The sequence below is a fragment of the Hypomesus transpacificus genome, chromosome 6 (assembly GCF_021917145.1).
Source record: "Hypomesus transpacificus isolate Combined female chromosome 6, fHypTra1, whole genome shotgun sequence".
NCBI classification, from domain to species: domain Eukaryota; kingdom Metazoa; phylum Chordata; class Actinopteri; order Osmeriformes; family Osmeridae; genus Hypomesus; species Hypomesus transpacificus.
The window spans coordinates 10,078,585-10,100,541 of NC_061065.1; the positions used below are offsets into that span (position 1 = coordinate 10,078,585).

The following is a 21,957-nucleotide window of genomic DNA, read 5'->3' on the forward strand; positions in this document are numbered from 1 at the left end:
TACAGGTCAGTAAGTATGTTCCTGTGGGTACAGGTCAGTATGTATGTTCCTGGGGGTACAGGTCAGTATGTATGTTCCTGGGGGTACAGGTAAGTAAGTATGTTCCTGTGGGTACAGGTCAGTAAGTATGTTCCTGTGGGTACAGGTCAGTATGTATGTTCCTGGGGGTACAGGTCAGTATGTATGTTCCTGTGGGTGTAGATCAGTAAGTATGTTCCTGGGGGTGTAGATCAGTAAGTATGTTCCTGGGGGTACAGGTCAGTAGGTCCAGGTTCCTCTGCAGTCTTAAATGGAATCCTCACCAGAAGTGTGGCGGTACAGAACAGCCAATGGGCTGCTGTTTCCTGCCCAGGTTCTTCCTGCTCCCATCGCTCTGAGGTCACAGCGTAATGGTCTGCCCAGCTGCACCCGCATAGGCCATACCTCAGGGAAACGCTCATTAGAGCAGCGAATCAGCTGCTCCAGAAGAGCTGCTCTGCGTTGTTCAGCTGGACACCAGTGGAGTGGTTATCCATGGAGGACCACAGCACTGTGGAGTTCCACGCTTCCTATGAACTCCTCCCACCTTTTAAACATGGCATTGAACTGCTGGACTGTGCTGAATAATGTGGGGCTTAAGGCTATAACTCTAGCCTCTCTAACACCCACACACACACACACACACCCACCACTGCCTGCTCCAGAAGCCTTTTTAGCGCGAGAGCAGGGTCTAGGGTGGGGATGTGACAGGAGGGCAGAGTGCTGCAGTGCGAGGCGTGCTTTCGTGTCAGCGTGGCGTGCTCTCTCTGTTCCCCACACGCTGCTCTCTGACAGATAAGGGCACCGTGGACAGAGCATGAGGCGTGAAAAAACCCACACAAATGTCCCCCCCCCCCTCCCCGGGCGCACCTCCCTCAGCCTAGCGCTGTGTCCCGTAGAGTTTATGTCATCCCGTCAATCAGTGGGATGGTGGTGGTGGTGTGTGTGTGTGTGTTTGTGTGTGTGTGTGTGTGTGTGTGTGTGTGGGTCACTGTGCCCTCACTGGCAGATCAAACTGCAGAGCCATGGTGTACTACTGTAGAAGTTACACAAACAATCACCCCCCCACTCACACTCACACACACACATCCTCCACAGGCAGGAGAGCAGAAGCCACCATGAGCTCCAGGGCAGGACCAGAGCTGTTCTGATGATGTTCTGCCAGACCTTAGCAGGAGAATGACAGCAGCGTTGTGGTGATCCCAGGCTGGTGGGCTGCGTTCAGCAGGTCAAGGAGGCCTGGCTCCACGGGGCAGGAGAGGGAGCAAGTGCTGCACGAGCGAGGCCAAGCCTCTGATGTGGTGCGACTGGCAGCTGAAGAGTGCTGAGCTCATGAGGATCAGGACACGCGTCACCATTCCCAGCTTCATTCCCCGTCAATGTCCTCTAATCTTGCTTGTTTCCAACAAACGGGTATTTCTCAAACGTTTGACTAGATTTCTGCCTGAACTAAATGTTTTATGAGAGCGAGCAGGCTATATGACCACATTTTAGCTACTTATCTACATGCTTTCAACCCACTTTGTGTGAGGGGGGTCAAGCATTGAGTTCATTTGTTCGTACTTGCCGTTCCTCCTGTCCAATTTCATTCGGAGAAAGTAGACATTTATAAGGCTGATGACATGTTAGAACCAAGACTATTAGTCAAGAGGACGAGCTGCATAGTCACTCAGCTAGGGAGGTCTCCCCCTTCCCTCTCTCCATCTCTCCCCTTCCCTCTCTCCCCTTCCCTCATACATGATCAAAGCAAATACTGTATTTCACTGTGACTTGCAGATCACAGTAAGTATGTGATGCGGTCCCCATTTGAAATGGCATGCAGGTTATTCTCTATTAAGAGCAGAGCATCATCTGTTTCGCGCTAGAGTCTAAATGCAAGCAGGGCGTATTGGCAGAACCATCAACCCCTGAATTACACCTATTTGCTGCCTGTAAATGTGTTCCATTTTACAGTCAGTATTTCTGATTTATTCATCTTTTACACTCTTCAGAGATCGCTCCGACCACACCGCTTCCACCAGATCATATTTCAGCCAAACGTTCGAGCTCATAACTCCTGTTATGGGCCACACAGCTCTCCACACATGGTGTGTGTGTGTGTACGTGCGTGCGTGCGTGCGTGACGTTTCTAATGGATTCCACAGCGGCCAAGGGGGTTCTGCTGAAAGGTAAGTGCCAGTATCTATTGTTACAACACTGTTTATGGTTGTACAGTAAATGCTTCACAGTCCTTGTCAAGTCATGCTAGCTAGAGAAAGATAAAGCTCTGAGTGTGGTACTTAAGCACTTAAGAAACCTACTGTACCAGTGGTGTACACGCACAAACACAAACACAAACACACACACGCACACACACAAAGGCCTGGCAGCAGTCCAGTACTCCAGCTGGGTGCCAATCACAAGGCAGGGCTGAGAGCCCCGGAGCTGCATAGGAGCTGCTTTAATAACACAGCCATCAGGACACAAGATTACAGAGCAATCAGGGCCTTTATGCTGCAACAGGCAAGGCACCAAAACTCCCAGATTAGAGAACAGCCTGGAACAGTGCTCTGGCAAAGCCAGGCCCCCTAATCAGCCTGGAATTAAATGGAGTGTATGTGGACGTTCCCTGAAGGCTTCCAGTTGCCCAGGACACACACACACTTAAGAGTGTACTGCAAAGAATCATATGTAGGGTGCTTCAGATCATCATCTCAGATTCAGCTTCTGGGTAGGATAGAGAGAGCAGGAGGATTTCAAGCTGCTGAGCCATCTTAACTAAGCCACACAATGGGACTGATCTTCTCTGGGACTGATCTTCGTCCATCTGCATTGTCTCACACTAGCTACAGTAAACGGCATAATGCGTTTAAAGCTTGAAAACACTGGACTCGAGTTCCCCCGTTCCAGAAAAATCTATTAACTCCGTTTTCATAGACCTTCCAGAGGCAGAAACAAGTAAACATTGTGAAATCATTTTCCCCCCTTCTTCCATGGTTCCCTCAGCTTCGAAGCGCATGGCTAATTCCCCATGGCCATCTTTTATCCTACATTCTAAAAGCCATTTTCCAGCCCATGTAGTCGCTTTATCTCCATTAGAGATGTTTTAAGGGGAGGCATGTCTCCAGGGTGGCTGAGAGAGAGCGACCAGTGGCGGCCTACGCTCTGCCTTCTGACGGGAGGGGAGAGAATACGCTCCTGCTCCTTCCAAAAAAAGATTTCTGGAGCAGCGTTCAGAGAGACGGTGCTGCCTGGCGGCTTCCTGAGAAGCATCCGCCATGCGTGCGGCTCCCGCCCCGGCGCTGGGGCCGCGCCAGGCCAGGGTGGATTGGATCGAGTTTGAAAAGGGAAGAAGAAGAAGAAGAAATTAATGGCCGTGCTGAGAGTTAAACATCCTGTCACTCTTCACAGGAATTCTTCAAACAGAACAGAAGACGCTTGGAAAAACAAGAGGCACGGCGGTTACATTCGTAGGCAGATTGATCGAGTGGAGCACAACACCCCCACCCCTTCATCTCTCCCTCATCTCTCCACCTCCACAAAAGCTGTAATATTTTCAAAGGTTCTGGGTATTAATGAAATAATCATTGCACAGCTCAATACCAATCTTGTTTTTTATGTGTCCAAATGCCAACTGTTCTCCATTCAGACGTGTGGGTATGTTGACTACAGCAAATCTTTTCAAAACAGCGAGAAGGAGGTGCTGAGAAATGATCAACTAAAATAAACTAGGCTAGATGAATCACTGGCAGCACACAATGTTCTACTGCCTACATGCCGGCAAATGTATCTCTCAAAATAAAATATATATATCCTGAGTATGAATTAACATCAATAATAATAAATTCCATCAGTATAACAACGTGATTAGTACATCAATCAGGTCTTTATGCATATTTTCTGAGGGGGCTGTTTTGCAGCCTGTCGCCATGGCAACACCACTGGCACCCTAACTTCAAAGAGAAAGAGCGAGGACGGCGTCATAGCAGGCAGAGAGAGGGAGAGTCATAGCAAGCAGAGAGAGTCATAACAGGAAGAGAGAGGGAGAGTCATAGCAAGCAGAGAGGAAGAGTCATAACAGGAAGAGAGAGGGAGTCATAGCAAGCAGAGAGGAAGAGTCATAGCAGGCAGAGAGAGGGAGAGTCATAGCAAGCAGAGAGGAACAGTCATAGCAGGCAGAAAGAGGGAGTCATAGCAAGCAGAGAGGAAGAGTCATAGAAGTCAGGAAGAGGGGGTCATAGCAAAGCGAGACGGGGGAGAGTTGCGGCAGGCATAGAAATAGGAGTGCTAGAGGGGAGTAGATTGGGTCCTGGACCCAGGAGCTAGTCTGTCACTGAGACATAAGGAACCATAGCATATAGAAAATGTGTGACATTAAACCCCACAGATGTGCAGGGTGGTTTAATACTGCTGACGTGACAGTTGTACAAGTCAGGAGGGCATCAGTGGTCTGTGCACCTTAGCCTATCTGCTGACGACACCCATAAGGCTGGGGAAAGGTGAAGTGTTGGTGAGGGTTGGGTAAAGAAGGAGTGAGGAGGGCCCTAACAGTTATGACCCAAACAGCCATATATACAGTTTCAGCTGCAGATTGTGTAGTGTTAACCGCACCATGGTGAAGGGCATCTCCAGGGTAGACTTGCTCAACTCTCTCAGAGCTCTCATCCGAGCCAAAGCGGGATTCCACAAACCTAATCAATTCAAATTAGCCGCTGGAATGGAAACCTGCATTGCAATTCCCTGCATGCACCTTGGCGGCTGCTCTCGGCCCTGATAAAAAAAATGCCATGCAATTACTGCTAAGTTGACCCGCTTAATGATTAATCTCTCCCAGGACCTAGGAAGACGAACGAGGTGAGAACAGGAATAAAAAGGTCTACCAAAATGGAGTGGTAGGAGAGCCAACCAAACCGTCTTGCCTAATGGAGCTTCAAGACAAGCAGTCAAAACATACGCCATGTGTGTAAAATGTGGCAATAAGCTAAGAAAATTACAAAGTCCTTTGCAAAACTCTTACAGTAACAAAATGTATACTTTGGAGCAAGGAAGCCTTGGGATTGGTTGAAGGGAGTATGGGCCCACCCTGACTGATGGGCCTGTGGTCCAATGGTGTGCTGCCAGCTCAGCCCAGCACACCATTGGACAGATGAGAAGAGACTGCAGCAGAGAGAGAAGGAGAAGAGGAAGGCTGGGAGCTGAGCAGCGGGAAGCTAGCAGGCCCTTCAGCAGACAACCTTCCTCTTCACATCGCTTCTCCATGAGACAAGCATTCAATTTGGGCCTGTGTGGGCAACAACTTCCCCTTAAAAGGAGAGCCAGTCCTCAGAGAGATTAAGGGAGGGAGAGCTAGAGAGGGAGACCGGGAGAGAGAGACTGAGAAAAAGGCAGACGCTTTGAATGGTGAGAGTTCCAAGTGATGTAGGAGACTTTGGTCCAGATCTTAGCAATAAGCACAGAGAGAGAGAAAGAAAGAGCGAAAGCAAAGGCAAGGAGTGAGGAGTTTTACACTCTGATAGATGTTGCTAAACCTGTGGCAGGGATCCAGAAGGTTATGTCAGCCAGACCAGTAGGGCTCCTGCCACTTTGAATACATGTGCCATGAGCTGCCGATGGGTGTGTGGATGTGTGAACTCACAGGTAAGCTGGATGGTCTCTCCTGTTGGCTGAGGCCCATCTCCTCATGGTTGGGCTTCCCAGGGGTCATAGCAGACTGGCCCCTGCTGCCATAGCCATCCTGTGGCACCTCCTGGGGGAGGACAGGAGAGGGGGAGAGAGAAAGAGAGGAAGAGAGAGAGAGAAAGAGAGAGAGAGTGACCGGTGGGTTGAGGGGAGCCCAAATATGCAGAAACATAACTGCCAAGCTATTTGACTATCCCAATACAATCACCAAGTTCTGCTAGCATTTGCTGTCCTCTGTCTGTGGAAGTCTGTCATGTTGCTTACTGTTGTTCAGTAAACAGGCTATGACTCACACGAGGGCGCCAAGTGAGCTTTAACACCCCCCCCCCCCCCACAATCGGAGGCACGGTGCATGGCACGGCTGAGGGAGTGGCATTTTGCCTCCAGTTTGCCCGCCAACACGACTAATAATTGCTGTTTTTGAACTCTGCCAGGGTAGCACCCTCCTATTCCTTTTTTTTGCCAGACTACTAGCATTGGGGCATATGGTTGCAAAGCCCAACCAAAACAAACACCACCACCACCACACCCTCATCCTGTAGAAAAGGGATGACTTGTACTTTTAGGTTGATGTGAAGCCTACAGATGACAACAAGATGGCCTGACGTCCAATGACTGGGCAGGTACAGCATGTCTTCTGTGGAAGTTTACTCTGAATAATCTCCTCAAACGTGACCCTGACACAGCAATAGGTAAGGAGGGTGAATGCTAAAGCGGAGGAGTGGCGGCATCAATCTTGGAAAGTATAACAAGAGTGTGTGTGTGTGTGTGTATCCTGCCTTTACATCCACTAATTGGACTAGGTAAACAAACGTGCACCCCCCGCTAATGGAGAGCAAGTTTATTTGAGCATCGGTGGAAATGAGGCGAGGGGGGGGGGGGGGGGTGGACACCCGCTCTTGTTCAGTGGCCGACATATTTACTGAAGGCTGGCTGGCTTACTCCTTTGCAGTGCTGTGATAGTTGGGTCATGGCCAGGTCAGACACAGGTATGTGTTTACACTGCACTTATGACATCAGCGCTTCAGTGTGCTCGTGTGCCGTGTGGAACAGCTGCGCTTGCTAGATAAAGGCCACTTCCCTCGACAGGGGCCGGAGGCTGGGGGGGGGGGGGGGGGGGCTGGGAGGCTGGGGGGCGGGGGGTGTGAGCTGGGAGGGCCTGGAGACTGAAAGTGCCGAGAGGGGAAACACATCATAGTGAAGGTATGCAGCCAGCAAGAGGCCAGCTCCACCCCCACAGAGAAACCAGATGTACGTCTACTTGGATTGTGCTCCAGAAGGGATTGAGTGTTTCATCACAAGACTTCCACTGGAAAGATGAGTGGGTGGGTGCTTCGGAGGGAGGTTCACAGATTATAGAGTGGAAATCTGAATTCAAATCCCTCAGGAGATGAATGCAATAGAGCTGTGAAGGTACCCCCCTCCCTCCAACATTGCAAAACCACAGCGTTATTTCATAACCTTCTATGGTCGTTTGATCCTCGTTTAACAGTCGATCTCCATGAGTTGTAATGTTTATGACGCTCTGTCAAGCTGCGAGCTTTGCCTGGCAGTCAGCGGTACTACACATAAATTACACATTAAAGGCGAACAGCTTTACATTCGCAAATGCCTGGCTGCACAGAAAATGACATGTTCAGAGAGAAATAGTTTGAAGTGCACGAGGGGAGAGTATGATGTAAGAGAATTAAACAGAATTCATCCTGAGAATTTCTGCCCTGCCCAGGCGAACCATGTCCAATCAAGAAGAGAACACTGACTGATGGCCCTTTATGTGTTTGAGGAACGGCGTGTGGGATGGGGGGAGGGGGGCGTGGGTCATTTGAAATGTATGAGCAATCGAGCGGTATGAGGTGTTAAAGTACCCATTCTGCAATTCCCTGAAGCATCATTCTCCAGAGAATGATTCACCCTGCTAGAAACATGAATCAGTGTATAATCAGGCATGCTTTGTTATTTGTAGGATAGGTTTTAGTTTAGTTAAAATGATCAAACTGTATTTCAAATTGTATTTTGTAGCACCTTTTTTTAAAGAATTCTGGCGTGTTCCACAAGGAGCGATCCATTTGCTAAAAGGAAGATGTGGACGTGTCCAGGGAGAGGCACTGCGGGCGGGCCCAATCTACCCAGCTTTCAGAAGGCTTCTCACCATTCCACACAACACCTCTTCATTATGATGGATCCCCAGCAGAGTGGACCGTGTTAGAAAACACTCATCAAGTTGTGAGAAACACAACGGAGGGAGTGCTGTTGCCATAGTGACGCAGACAATGAGTGGGGGCTGCCCGTGTGTTCCAGTCTGCAGGCTGCTCTACCCAGACAAACTGAGCTGGGAGAACAGCTATTGTTTATTCTCAGTCGACTTTAAAGGCCAGAATCATCCTTCCTTTGGAGCGTGCTATACCCTGGAGCCATCCCAGCTGATAAAAGGCTCCTTGGCTTGCATGAGCACCACATCAATATCGGCAGTTAAATACCGGTTTTGGAACTCGACAGCAGTGCAGGATTTTTTTTACCTACTCCCTCAACAGAAACTGATCTTCACTCAGACAAGTCCTAACAGCAAGGCTAAAGCTACCCCCCAGCGTACTTCATCAATGAAAAGCCCACGTCAAAAGACAAGGTCTTTCCCCCCCCCCTCCCCCGCCTTATTCTCCTGGCTTGTCGTGTCAAATATACCTATTTTTCCTGTGTGTAACCCGCCTCATTGTTTCACAAACACCACACACCAACACTACCCACACACACAGACACCCACACAAATAGCTAATTAAGGCTGTCAGTAGAGGAGAAAGACGGAGCCACAGGGGAAATACCCAGCGCTCTGAGCTGACTGGTACTGTGCCCCGCCACGCCGACACACACCAACAACACAGAGGCAGGGAGCGGCTCTTTGATAGAGGTTATCGTCTTCTCCAGCGTTGCGGACAGGATCGAAGGCTCTATCCGTCCTGTCTGGCGGGCCCTCGTACTGCAAGTTCAAGGTATCGCTGTCGTTAGCAGCTGAGCTCCATCATTACAGCCTCCAGCTTCACAGTGACGCGGCGCTAACGAGCACAGCGGCCATCTTTAGTAGACTCCCAGATAGCAGGGGTTAGGGCAGAGACTCTCTTTCATTCTACCTGTTTATTCCCCTATCATCTCGGACCAAAACAGCAGGCGAAGACGCACATTGCTGAAACTGGAAACAATTTCCTTTATCAGCCTGACTGAAAAATAATAGCGCTGGGGTTGAAGGAACAGACGGTGGCTGAGCTACATAGAGCAGTGTGGCTGCAGCGTCTGAGCTCTGCTTGGATACTACCCTGACACCCAGGAGGCTTTTACTCAAGGTCAGTTCCTCATTAGTTCAGCCAGCGTGGTCGTACACTTCTGCTTCTCTCCTACTGCCTTTCTCCCTGCCATTCTTGAGTCAAATTTCAAAACGAAACTCAGGTATACGAATGTGGACTGGTAAAACAGGTAATCATCACAAAGGCTACACACCACACAGGCAACACACCACACAGGCAACACACCACACAGGCTATACACCACACAGGCTACACACCACACAGGCTACACATCACAAAGGCTACACACCACACAGGCAACACACCACACAGGCAACACACCACACAGGCTACACATCACACATGCTACACACCACACAGGCAACACACAGGCTACACACCACACAGGCTACACACCTCAGTGGTAGCAGCTAAATCGCTGACTCAATAACCGGCCAGGGAGCCTGGACTTCATTACTGTCCCCGGCCTTTATGAGACCAGAGCTGGAGAGCAGATGGCACAGATAGCTGTAACTCCAATCTAAAGAGGACCCCCACCTCCATGAGTGGGCTACTTTTCATATTGATTTCTTTTTTCTCTGTCTAGAATGTAGGGAGACCGCAGCTGTACGAGGGCTAATAAATGAAAAGGTATTGAGCCGTTAGGAATGAAGCTTCAAATATAAGCCCTGCTTTGCTAAATGAAAAAGTCAAGTGCTGGCTGAGAAGCTTGCTTTGAAGCTCCGCCCCACACCTGATTGTCTCCTTTATGAACAGGAAGTGACAATGGTTGATCGTGATGAGTAGCCCACTGCTGCGTGCCATTTTCCACCCGGTCCCCTGAAGACAAACACTCGAGGAGGGGGACAAAGCACACAGAGCAATTTCACTCCAACACTCGGATCTTCCTCCGGTGATCAATAAAAGGAATTGAACTGAAACGCGTTTCAACAAGTTCCCTGCCGTTCCTCGAGAAGGGCATTGTGGGAGTTGTGGTCCCTCTTACCTGCTGTGGGGGTGGGCGTGGCTGCATGTAAGGTGGCTGTGTGGGGGCGGCGGGCTGCTGTTGCTGCTGGGTGGGGCTGAAGTACGGGGGCTGTCCCTGCTGGCTGTACCCACTCATGCCCTGCTGCTGCTGCTGCTGCTGCTGCTGCTGTTGTTGCTGCTGCTGTTGCTGCTGCTGTTGCTGCTGCTGCCCATACTGAGCTGCCATCTGCTGAGGGCCAAGACACGGAAAGCTGGTCAGTTACACACACAACAAACACAGTCTCCACTTCCAGTCCACATGGATCAACTCAAGTGACTACTTAAGCCCTGTGTCCTGGGCTGGCCTTGTTGACCAACAGCGCTGTGAAAAAGTGATGAGCTAGGCACCGGAGATTAGTCTCCAACCACTGGGTCCCTGCACAGTCTGACCTAGTCTGTTCCCCGCCATTACTACTACACAGCTTCTTTCTCCATTCACTGCAAGCTGTCGTTTGGAAGTCTTACGCAACCTGTTTTGGGGAACATCTGCTATTGGCACATCCCCGAGCCTCAGCTGGAGTCACTCACATTAGGCAGGATGTCAAACAACAAGGGGGGAAAGGAAGGGGAGGGAAGCTAAGAAAAAGAAGAAACACCCACTGCACTGATGAGAATTCAGTTTGGGACCAATTAATAGAGCATCATCAAATCAAGGGCTTCTAATCTTACTTTTGTTGGTAAGGTCTTTCCTCCTTACCCGGGGTCAATAAGTTAACATCTACTTTAAACCAAAACACCCTGCAGCATTTATCCCTCATCTGACCTGAGGCAACAAGCAATAGTGAAAAGCATTTTTGGAAAAGGGGAAGTCTGCTTTTCAGTTCTGTATGCATCAGTGCATCATCCAACCTGATCACTCCTCTGTAGGCCCTCAGGGCGTCCACTCTGTTTTTCCACAGATAACATAGGCTCATCACTGTGGAACTGAGACAGTGATGACTGAGTGTCTACCCTCCACTCTTGACCTAATTCTCCCATCTCTCTCTCTCTTTTCCTCTTCCACCTACCTCTCTCTCTCATCTCTCTGACTCACTCTCTCCATATCTCTCTCTCTCTCCCCCATCTGTATTCTCCCTCTCTCTCTCGTCCCCTCGTGTGTTTCCAGGCCGGGCCCAAGTGCATATCAACCCCCAGCAGCAGCACTGCTGGGAGACACCAGAGGGAGAAGTTTTCACCTCCGTGTCAGGAACGAGTCTGGCTCTGATAGTCCCTGACAGTCTCCCGTCTGATTACAGCAGTAATCAATGTGTACGCAGGCTGCAAGACACTGGAGGCACCGCTGACATGCTAATACTTCAGCTGGCTTCATCAGATACTGCCAGCCGCTCTGAAGAGACCACTGTCAATTGTCATTAACAGCTGGTGGTGGTTCCTAGCTAACTAAACAGAAGGGCCTTTAATTAAGTTATGTGTTGGTGGCAATTCTATCACAATGGTTACAAATATCTGCCCTTGTATTTAATTACTCTCTATAGTGTGATAGAAAAATTGGCTAGTTAGAAATCTGGTTTTGCACGGCCCTGGAGACAACCGTCTCTCATCTTGTTTCCTGTTGTGGCAGAGCGAGGACGTTAACAGTTAGGCAACCGTCTGTAGATAGGGACATCATGTCTTCCATTAACTCAGCTGAGGCCATTAAAAAATTGAGCATCTCCAGCAATCTCTACATCAGACTCATACATAAACTAGGTTCTAAATGGCCTAGAACCCCACCACAAGCCTGCAGAAGTGAAACAGCCTTCGCCAAAAGACCAACGACAGCAAGTAGAAGTGGAAGGATTCAGAGAAGTTCCGCCAAGCAAAGAGCCGAGAACGCATCATCGACTGAGGAAAAATCCATTCCTAATTATCTTGAAATATTAAGCCTGATCTTTGAATGGCATCTCTAATATAGGCTGTCTGCTCCACTGCTTCACTGCTTCTTGCATGCACACAGCCACGCTCCCTCCTCCTTATCCTCCCTTTATCCTGCTATACCTCTCTCCCCCATGTCCTCCTCCACCTCCTGCCCCCCACCCCCCTCCTCACCAGCAAGCCATTTGGCCACTCGGAGCAGGGAACACAATCAATAGAAGAAGGGCTGTGGATCCCCGCTGGTATCTGACCAGTTGAAACATCCAATTTCAGGTAGGATCCGTGAGGTAATAAAGGAGGTGTCTGGAGACCATCTGGGGCCTCTCGCAGATAAAAGTCATTATATACTCCCTCCCCCGGAGATGGAAACCCAGGCAGGGCTGACAGCACTGACACAGAGGGCCCTCGGGTCAAACCCAAAAAGAAAACGCTGTTGACTGTTAATGATGCCATGTAATCATATGAGAGCATTTCCTTTAGGGGAAAAAAAACCCTAAATTTTTCATTTACACGGCTGAGATGTTTTATACTGAAAGGCTGCAACATAAGATTTTCCAATTGGAATAATGATTACACATGGGTATCATCTCACGGACTATCTTCCATCTATAACAGTGATTAGGCCACTAGAAGGATGACATTAGTTGAACAATTCAGCATGATGTCATAATGTATCACCACCATCACCAAAATCTGCCAGGAAAAAAGTATCACAGATGGTGTGTGTGTTTGTGTGTGTGTGTGTGGGTGTGTATGGCGCTTGCCTTGCATATATTTTGCCTTTGGCTAAACAGAGGGCATAGAAAGCAATTATCTATTACTATCAAATTGGGTTTCCATTAATATGTTTTCATCGCTGGAGTGGAGAAAGGATCAAGGAGATGAAAGAAACCATTGTGAAGCCGTTACACTGAGATCTGACTTCAATCAGGAGGCCAATGACAACACATAGAAAGAGATACAGCAGTATATTCAAGAGTTTGTGGGTGTGTGTTGCGCAGTCCAGGTTGTGGTGGGGACCAAGACTTCCACACTAGACTCACGCCCTGTCAGCAGTCTGGGCCCAAGCAGCAGTCTCTCTCTGGAGGGGCATTAAACCCAAACCAGCAGACTGGGGCTAAATATAGCTACAGTCAGTCTGCACCCAGAATAACTTGACCTAGCACCGCATGGCCAGAACTGGCTGGCTTCACTCATAGACATGTGTGTCAACAGCTTCCGTACACGGGCAACCCTCACAGGGACGGCCACAGATCCTCAAGACTTGTGACGGGAGACCAGACTCGCTCTCTTCTTTTTTTCCGCAAGGCTATTTAACTACTGTACACAAATAGTAAACCAAGGCACGCTGGAATGTTGGCAGCATCCATACCTGCTGTTGAGGGTACTGCATTCCACCCATGCTCATCTGACCCCTTCCAGGCATTCCCATGGGGTAGCGGTGAGGAGGGGGTGATCCATATGGCTGGCCAGAGTAGGGCCCTGCCTGCTGCTGGGAGTACGGATTGTTGCTCATGTTGTAGAGTTGGGAGCGCTTCATCGCCATAGCGTCGACGGGTTGAACCTAGGTGGCAGAGAGTAAACGATGAGAGCAATCAATGAAGTTTGTTACATTTCAGCTACATGACAGAGCAGTTTCAGATTGATGAAAATCTAAATTACGTGAAATATTGTGAGTACAAGAATGGTGACATAAAATTGGCATGTTTTATGAAAGATTCTATCAAATCAAACATGATTTGAAGAGCTCTTTTAACTGCCAATGGTCGTTTTTGGTCGTATTCCACAATTGGTGCAGTCACCTGGCTCATTACCAATCAAAAGGCCCTCTCCACTGGACCAAAGATGCCTGACATGGGTCCCAGGGTTTGAACAGATATGGAGGCTAATGTGCCATCAAGTGCTCAGAGCCAGGTTATCCTCAAGTGGCGTGGCTGTGCCAAAAAAGAGTGAGAGAGCAATTGAAGCTAATCTTCTCATGTCACTGCCAAGTTCAAGCCAATTGAAGCAGCACTTAGAGAAAATGTGAGCAATCGAGAAAGCCTAAGAGTCCACTTTAAATGGGACCAAGTGTCAGCAGTCATGCCTGGGTACCCTGCAATATTACCAGTCTGACACACACTCACACTCAGTAACATTTAAGAGAATTGTAGGTAGAGGAACCATAGAGGAAAAGACTGAAGCACAGTTTTTTTTTCAGCTTTCATAGTATTGTCTGACATGTAAAATCATTAAAGATGTTCGTTAAAAAGCATGATTATTTCCTCCCTGTTTAAGGTAACTTTAAAACTTTAAAAATATATATATATATATATCATTTTGATTCAAAGAAAAAAAGTGAGGGATAAAAACTGTCAACTTCAAATGGTTTAATGAAAGAAAACCACAGCCTTTAAACTACATAGACTATGCTACATCAAAAGTGTCTAATGATCACAAAAGATGTTTCAGGTAAGAGCAGTAAATATTTGATATTATGTTGTTTTGGTACATTTTACAACTTCTAAATGGTTTCAATCCTTTCATTAAAACAAGATCTTTGTGGGTTTGTTCAGTTCAAAGCACAAAAAAAAAAATCAAGTCAATTGCTCAAGAGACAAGAATGGCTGGTATTTTTGGTGGGAATTGTAGAAAGAAATGGGTCAAATGTGCTTTTCTCTGGCTAGGAAGGCTGCCAGGCAATTCACTTTCAATTCAGAAACTACAAGCCAAACACAGACTGCGCTGCAGTTCGTAATCTAACTCAAGTTTACTATAGTTTGTGGAGTTTAGAACCATCAACATTACAAACAGGAAACAAAACTTTTATTGTCCACAATGATAGCCATGCACCAAAATAACAACTGAATGTCTCCTCTGCACTTTGAATACTAAGTCTCTCAGTCTAGGTGGGAATGAGAGCAAGCTGATAGAAAAACAGGACACGTCTTCTTAATAGAGCCAATTTAAGATTCAATTACAATACCTCAGCAAAGATCATTGACTTCCAAATCACACATTTTTACTACAGGGCTGTCTGTGATTGAATCTCATCAATGTAAAATTGAACCAGGAAACCTAAACTGGTAAAACCTCAACAATGTTTACGAATTAGCCTCAAATCTGAATTATAGTTAAAAAGATTACCAACAATGTAAACAGTATGTACATTGCAAATTGAGAAAATAGTACTGGGTATTACCTAGATACAAATAGACTAAACAAAAAGAGTAGAAAGAGACTGACAAAAGCGTTTCACATCCTAATCAAAGACAGAAAAATATGTTATTGGTATATGTAGGCTAGTCTCTGTTATTTGGGGAGGCATTTGTCTGATTGTAGAAATAGCCACATGGCTAATCTGCATGTGTGAAGGTCAGGGCGCAGGCAGCACCACAATGGGCTCCCTGCCAGAACCTTGGGATGATTATATTAGATATTTGTGAGAGGTATTATTACAAGAATGTAAACAGGACAGATTTGTTTTTTGTTTATTTTTGACCAGAGATTTACGCAGTAACTGTGAAGCACTTTTCACAGTTGGTCAAACAATTCTAGCAAGGTGTTTAAATGTCTCATACTTTGATTAATTGGCTCCAATAGCTCGCTCCGGGCCTTGTTGTTGTGGCTAGCTGTAGCATATTAGATGTTTTACTTAGCTAGCTAGAAATGTGTAAGTGTTCACCGCTCGGTGTTATCAGGGCACACGAGTCGTTTTAATGTTGGCCGAAATACGTTAGCCAACTGAGTGAAATGGACGTGCGCGAAACGTGTGCAAAGAAGGCAAGAAGACAAACATTGAAATAGTTTTAATCGACTGAGCTTCCGTTTTGTTAGCTGGCTGCAATTCCAATGCTAGTATAGAATGCACAAATGTTAGCCTTTTAGCAACTAGTGGCTATTGCTAAAGGTACATTTGTTTTAATACGATTTTTTGTCAGTCACGTGCCCGAACTATACTGAAACGCATAGCCACGACAAAATGCACAGTAATTTTCCATGGCTGCCAGATTCATCATGATACTACATTGCCTAACCATATATTCCATTTGAATATGACAGTATAACCAAGTCTGTCCTGAGTTAAAATCAGGCGATACGTATCTGACTGGATTTAATCCAGGTTAACTGTCGCCAAAGTGTACAATTTAAAAATAAAGAAACGGGCTGCAACCAGGAAGAGGTTGGAGCTAGCCACAGAGGGCTCGCCCGTGTACCGACGGGGCACCAGAAGTTCTAAACGAAATGCCTCTTAGCTTAGACAGGCATAATGCTCGCTAGCTAGCAAGGTTGTGTCCCACAATCCAAACAGAAGTCACCTTGGACATGAATTGCAATACCGTTCTACCAGCCAACCCCACTAAACTTAGCGCAGTCTACTTTTATAGAACAAGGACAATAGAGCAAGGACGTTGTCTTCATATCCCTCTGAAAATGGCCAGGAGGGAAATACAATTGTTTATAGGAAATCAAACACTAGCTAGCGAGTACATACTGCACTAGCCGAGTTGGCTATTTGCTGTTAGCTATGCTAGCTAGCTAACTTTCCCATCTCTGTCCACTAACGTAAGGTTGTTAAAAACTGATTTGCAGTCTGACTCAACGGAGAAAAGATCAAACTTAGACAAATAAAGAAAGCATTCAATACCTGGGACCTGCCGCCTCCTTGTCCGTTGTTCCCAGGGCTCATTGTAGGGTGATTTCTTTGTTGTCCTCCCCAGCCATGAGTAGCCGAACCATATTGAGAGCCCATGTCTTTAGCCAGCCCCATGCTTGATTGTTGTTGTGCAGAGGGATTACTGTAATCTTGATAGCCACTGCCATAGCCTCGCATCATCGGACTTGGAGATGTCAGTAGCTGGTTTAGAGTCGGGGTAGCCCCCGAAGGATGCTGCTGACTTTGCCCTGGAAATCTTTGAAATCCTCCTACATTACCACTCGGAGAAGAAGCAGCAGACATGGCAGCTTTGCTATGATTAGCAACAGCAGTATTGCTTCCCGGGCCCATTATATTATTCCCCTGCCGCGAGGGGCTCATCATTCCGTATCCACTGTTGCCGTAACCAGGTCGATAGTTCTGGTAGTGGTTATACGGGCTATTGTGGTAACCTTCTTGTGAGTTCTGAACTTGATCCATAGTGTTCTGTACCGAATGCATTATCCCAGTCCCGGGGCTTTGTTGTCCGCCATGTTGATCAAAGCAAGGCCCTCCTCTTCCATTCCCATAATAATTATTAAACTCTGTAACTGAGCTGTTCACACTTTGAGACGTGTTGTTGATGTTGTTATTCGTTGGTCCCGAACTGGCATGATCGTACCTGCTGTCCATCCGGTCCTCCGTTTTGCACTGTTGGTTCTCCTCTTCACTTTTGTTCATCAACTGCTGATGGCGTTCGACTTGATTCCCTAAAATATTCTCTTTTCCTCCATGTTGACGGTTTCCACTCTCTCCCTGTGTTGGCGGTTGGTTGTTCGTAATGTTGTTATGAATTTGGCGTTGATGCTGGGTGAATTGATTGAATGGCAGCGACTGTTGCTGTGGAGGTGTGAGGTGGTGAGATGGAGGAGGAGGATCTCCGCCGCTAACATTTTTCACTTTATGATTACCAAGCATTCCCGTCTCCATACTTGAAGTCATGCTGGAAATCGAAGTGGGAAAAAAATCTGATTTCTCTTCCCCTTCTTTCTCAAGTGGATACGTTCTGTGCCCAGTCGAGGCTCGAGCTAAACTGGTCGGATTTAGTTCGTGGGGATGCGTTCCATGTTGCTCTATATTCACAGTGCAAGTCCCATCTCCCACCACGGGGTTAGCTTCTCCACCAGATTTACCAGATTTTAGATCTTGACTGACGCTGCTAGTTAAATTCGACCTTTTCTTACCATTTGAAGTTAAGGCTGATGACACTTTTGCGGCCATGATCAAGCACACATCTCCGCTGTAGGAATCCAGTCAAGATAGAGTCAAGCTGCACCTAGTTTGCTGATTAAAAAAAAAAAATCTGAGAAGAAAAACATTTAACGACCAACCAGCCGTGGCTAATATAACGAGAGCTCTCTGGGCTTCAGAGAAGCGCAGCATCAGCACCACTGCATCGTTGCAGAGACACTTCAGCAAAGTTGAGGTATTCTGACATTAAACTTATTTTCTGGCACGCCTGGCTCGGATTAGCCCCCCCCCCCCCCCCCCCCCCCCCCCCCAGGCTATCTATCGAGAGTGAACCTTAAATGCCGAGTTTGTAGGAGATATGCAATTCTATCATCACAGCTTTGCCTATATCAAGAACAATTACATCGTGAAATAGAATGTTTACAAACTGTACTACAACAAGTCAACGCTAAATTGTTTATAGAGCCCATAAGCAATCTGCATTTTAAATTATCCCACACCATCCAATGAAATATATTAACCTAGTCAGACAGGCCCCCCAAAAAAGAGAGAATGTATCATTGAGAGTGAATATACATGAGCAAATATTAAGTCTATGTATGAAGGAGGCTCTGACTCACTTAAGGGAATAAGTGGCGTGTTCGAGGGGGAAGGGGCTGGGACCTCCTCTAGCAGAGGCAGCTACAGCAGCGGTGAAGTCAAGCAGGGAAAGTGGGTCAGACAGAAAACCGCCAAAAAGCAGCACAGACACACAGCAATCACATTAAAACAACTGTATGTTTTCAACGCACAGTGATGCCCTGCTGTATGAGTGAAAAGGATGAATGATGAAATAATGATCTGCAATACATTCTGACCAACAGTCTCCATTTCAAGGTTGAGTGATTTACAACGTTAAACATTGATTTGTTTACCAGCATGGGCTGGAATGGTGACAGTGTGGGCTTTTGGAGACTCACTTCCAACAGTCATTTAAATGATGGCTGAGGGGGAACAGCTGATCATTGGAATAGTGTGCCACATAAACACACCCTAGACATTGTCTAGACTCTAGTGCAGTGCACTATGATTTACTCCATGGTTCGTCTACTGAATGTCACAAAGGCACCTCAGGAATGACCTAAGAGTTTATGACCTAAGTCTTTCTTTCACTTAACAGAAATTCAATAGCAATGACAATCAGGACCGTTGGATTCTTGATCATGAAACCATGTAAACTGAAGGTTCATAACCCTGATTCATGGATTCTATCGTTCGACATTATTCATTTCGTGACTATAGAATGCCGTGGTGCAGTCTATTGCAAGCATCCCCACTTGACCCACAGTCACTTTGACCCTACCCCATCAGGTTGAGCTTGAGCGCCACTCTTTTAATATTCCACTTAAAACAGCAGCATGACAGCTTTAGGTGCCGGTTGGCTTTTAATGAACAAATTCACTGAGATGTGCCTTAGGTTGGATCTGGCAGGGGACCAGCTAGCAGTCTCATTTAGAGGCCTGACACTGATTGCATTTCTCCTAATTAAACCTCCCCTGACCTTGGCAGAGGTAAATCATTAGTTTCCCATTGTAATCATCACACGGCCACAATTATACTCCATTGGACCTACATTTGCATTTAGACGCATCTTTGGCCATGCCAGAAAGAAAAAGAAAAATAAGGGATTTTTTTCCACAATGTCACCCCATGGAACACAGACTTCAGAGCCCACAGTTGAAGCATGTCTGTTACTTTCTGTTTCAGAAGACGACAGAGCTGGTGGTCTACAAATCATAAGTATTCGTAGAATGTTTTAAACATTGTAAGCAATAGAACCCGCGGTGGGGACTCTTAACATTTAACATAATTGCTCATTGCATGTTAATTATAAAACTATGCTATTCAAATAGTATGATTAATTAGAAAGTATTGCCTTTTCTTAATTTGATGTATAAAATACGGCTCACAATAGCAGAAAAGATAATCAGGGAATTACGTGCACCATTACTAATTCATTACTTTGTAATAACTTGTCCTTTCCTACTGGCAACGGCTTTAAGGAACTAACAAGAGGTTGCCTAGCAATCACTGTTATACACTGGATGACGTAAGTCACTGAATCAAGTCCAATATATTTAATTAACATTTACATGTACAATCATTTCCATAAATCTGACCTTCAAGCATGAAAAACGTGATGCATCCCAATCTTTATGTGCATACTGAAGAGAGACAGAGAAACTTAAAACTCTGAAGATCACTGTTCAATTCTATGAGGCATGACATTAATCAGTACTACACATACATTACATGTTATGCTGTATCGACATGTACAAGGGCACAAAGTGAAGCAAATGTTCACAACATGACACACAATCTGCGACTCCAACAGATCCCATCTCACATTCCATGATTCCATGATTCCATGGTTTCATAATCCCCACACCATGTTCAATTTCTTTCTCACAAGTATATGGACTCCAGCCAGCATGTCCTAACAAGACTATTTCAATTCATCAGGGATCATCATTAACTACCAGAATGGTGGGCCAGGTGCTGGGTTAAGTGTAGTTCTGATGTACACCGAAACCGAGTCTCTCATCCTGTCCATCGAGAATGAATGATTTATAACATGACAAGCTCCTGGTATGAAGCCAGCTGGATCATTGACATGCATCTTGTTGTTCCACAGATGCGTACACATGTTTAAGGGTTGTTTGTGAGTGCCTGGCAGGGGAAAACCACCGTCAACATCTCCCTAGATCTCACCTCTCCTAGCAGGAACCATATGTCAAGAGTGGGAGGTTTAACATGGCGGTTCAATGTCTGCCTGAACATCTGTAGGTACAATACATTTGGAAGTCTGCGTTGTAAAAGACTGCATAGACTGGAGGGAAGGCTAAATGTACTAATGAATGTTTACTCACAAACGCAGATATACTAATGAAAAAAAAAAAAGATCCTATGTGATAATGGACATAATGAGATACTGCCTGACTTGCAAAACAATATAAAGAACTAACACAAGCCAAGGCTTTTTGTGTCCCTAACTACAGCAACCGCAGTTACATACTGCAGTATGGCAGTTACGTCTATCCTACACAAAAACAAATCTAGGAGACATCTGTAAACAAATTCCAAATATAGAACATTATTTTCTTTACAGAAATGAAGAACATTTTTATGGTCAAGCGGTCAGTCATGAGTCTGAAGGAATGTTCTTTGGTTTAAGTGCTCCTATATTTCCTAGGCTTCACTCATGGAGTGCTCATTTTCTTAACATGCCTTGGTGAGCTAGACAATTAGAAAACCACATGGTGATAAACAACTAGAAATGATTGGAATAATATGTCAGGCTTTCTGTTTATAAATGTAATACTTTTCTGAAAAGGCTTTTTCAGTTGATGGAACATCTTGTGGCATGGTCTGCAGGGCAGATGGTCTTATTTAGGCCAATGCGTGGCCGATATATCTGGGTAAGGGAAATTCCCATCGTTGCAAAATTATTTCTGTCTTTATGTCTAATAATGCTGATTTAGCATGTGGCGCCCTCTACTGGAAGTTGGTTTAGCTGTAGGAGTGGGGATGTAAAAAATCATCATTCAGTACCCTGCAATACTTTTGAATATTGACTGTAAAAGAAGACAAAAACTTTGAGAAAGAAAGTCACTCAATGTAAAAGGAAGGAATTTTACAAATGATGTCACAACTGCACAAACATTTATTGGCTCTGGTCCAGAAATCAGAATCAGAAAGGGATTTATTCGCCATGAAAGTTTGCACAGACAAGGAATTTGCTTTGGCAGGAAGGTGCATACAATAAACATGTAGGAATCTTAAATTTAAATATGTGGTCTAACTATACTAAGGATGCATAACTAGCAATACTAAGTGGAATACAATAAAATAAAATATAAGTGGGCATAAAATAAAATATAAGTTGTCAATTTACAATATAAAATACAATATAAAATACATTATTGGCTGTGGTCCACAGTGGCCTGATCAAGAAGATAGAATAATCTCGATCTAGAGAGAGAAAGTTGCAATATTTTTGTATTATTCCCCTTTGTGTGTATCTCTTAGATATTTCAGGAACTGTTCCTCACACAAGGATAGAGTTCATGTGGAAAACATAGAAAGAGGAAAGGGTGAGATAGGGTGGAGAGAGGGAGTTGGAGAAGTCTGACTGCCTGATTAAGTTACGTATATTGAATCTGCAGCAGTAACACACCCGACAAGCACATATGTGGGATTGTGTGTGTCTGTATGTGTGTGTCA

The 21,957-nt window shown here is 46.0% G+C and overlaps 1 protein-coding gene across 6 annotated transcripts in view; it reads right to left on the reverse strand.

Moving 5' to 3' along the window:
- Nucleotides 1–17,747, reverse strand: part of arid1b (AT rich interactive domain 1B (SWI1-like)) — a 46,655-nt gene extending 28,908 nt beyond the window's left edge. For 2 of the 6 annotated variants that reach the window (XM_047021929.1, XM_047021924.1), the window contains exons 1-4: nucleotides 16,456–17,747; nucleotides 13,201–13,392; nucleotides 9,955–10,164; nucleotides 5,633–5,743 (exon numbers count right to left, since the gene is read on the reverse strand). In XM_047021929.1, coding sequence (XP_046877885.1) covers nucleotides 5,633–5,743; nucleotides 9,955–10,164; nucleotides 13,201–13,392; nucleotides 16,456–17,724 — 1,782 coding nt within the window. In that variant the 5' untranslated portion in view covers nucleotides 17,725–17,747. The remainder of the gene's footprint in view (nucleotides 1–5,632; nucleotides 5,744–9,954; nucleotides 10,165–13,200; nucleotides 13,393–16,455) is intronic. The other 4 variants (XM_047021927.1, XM_047021926.1, XM_047021925.1 and 1 more) reach the window with 3 other exon arrangements.
- Nucleotides 17,748–21,957: the final 4,210 nt, after the last annotated feature.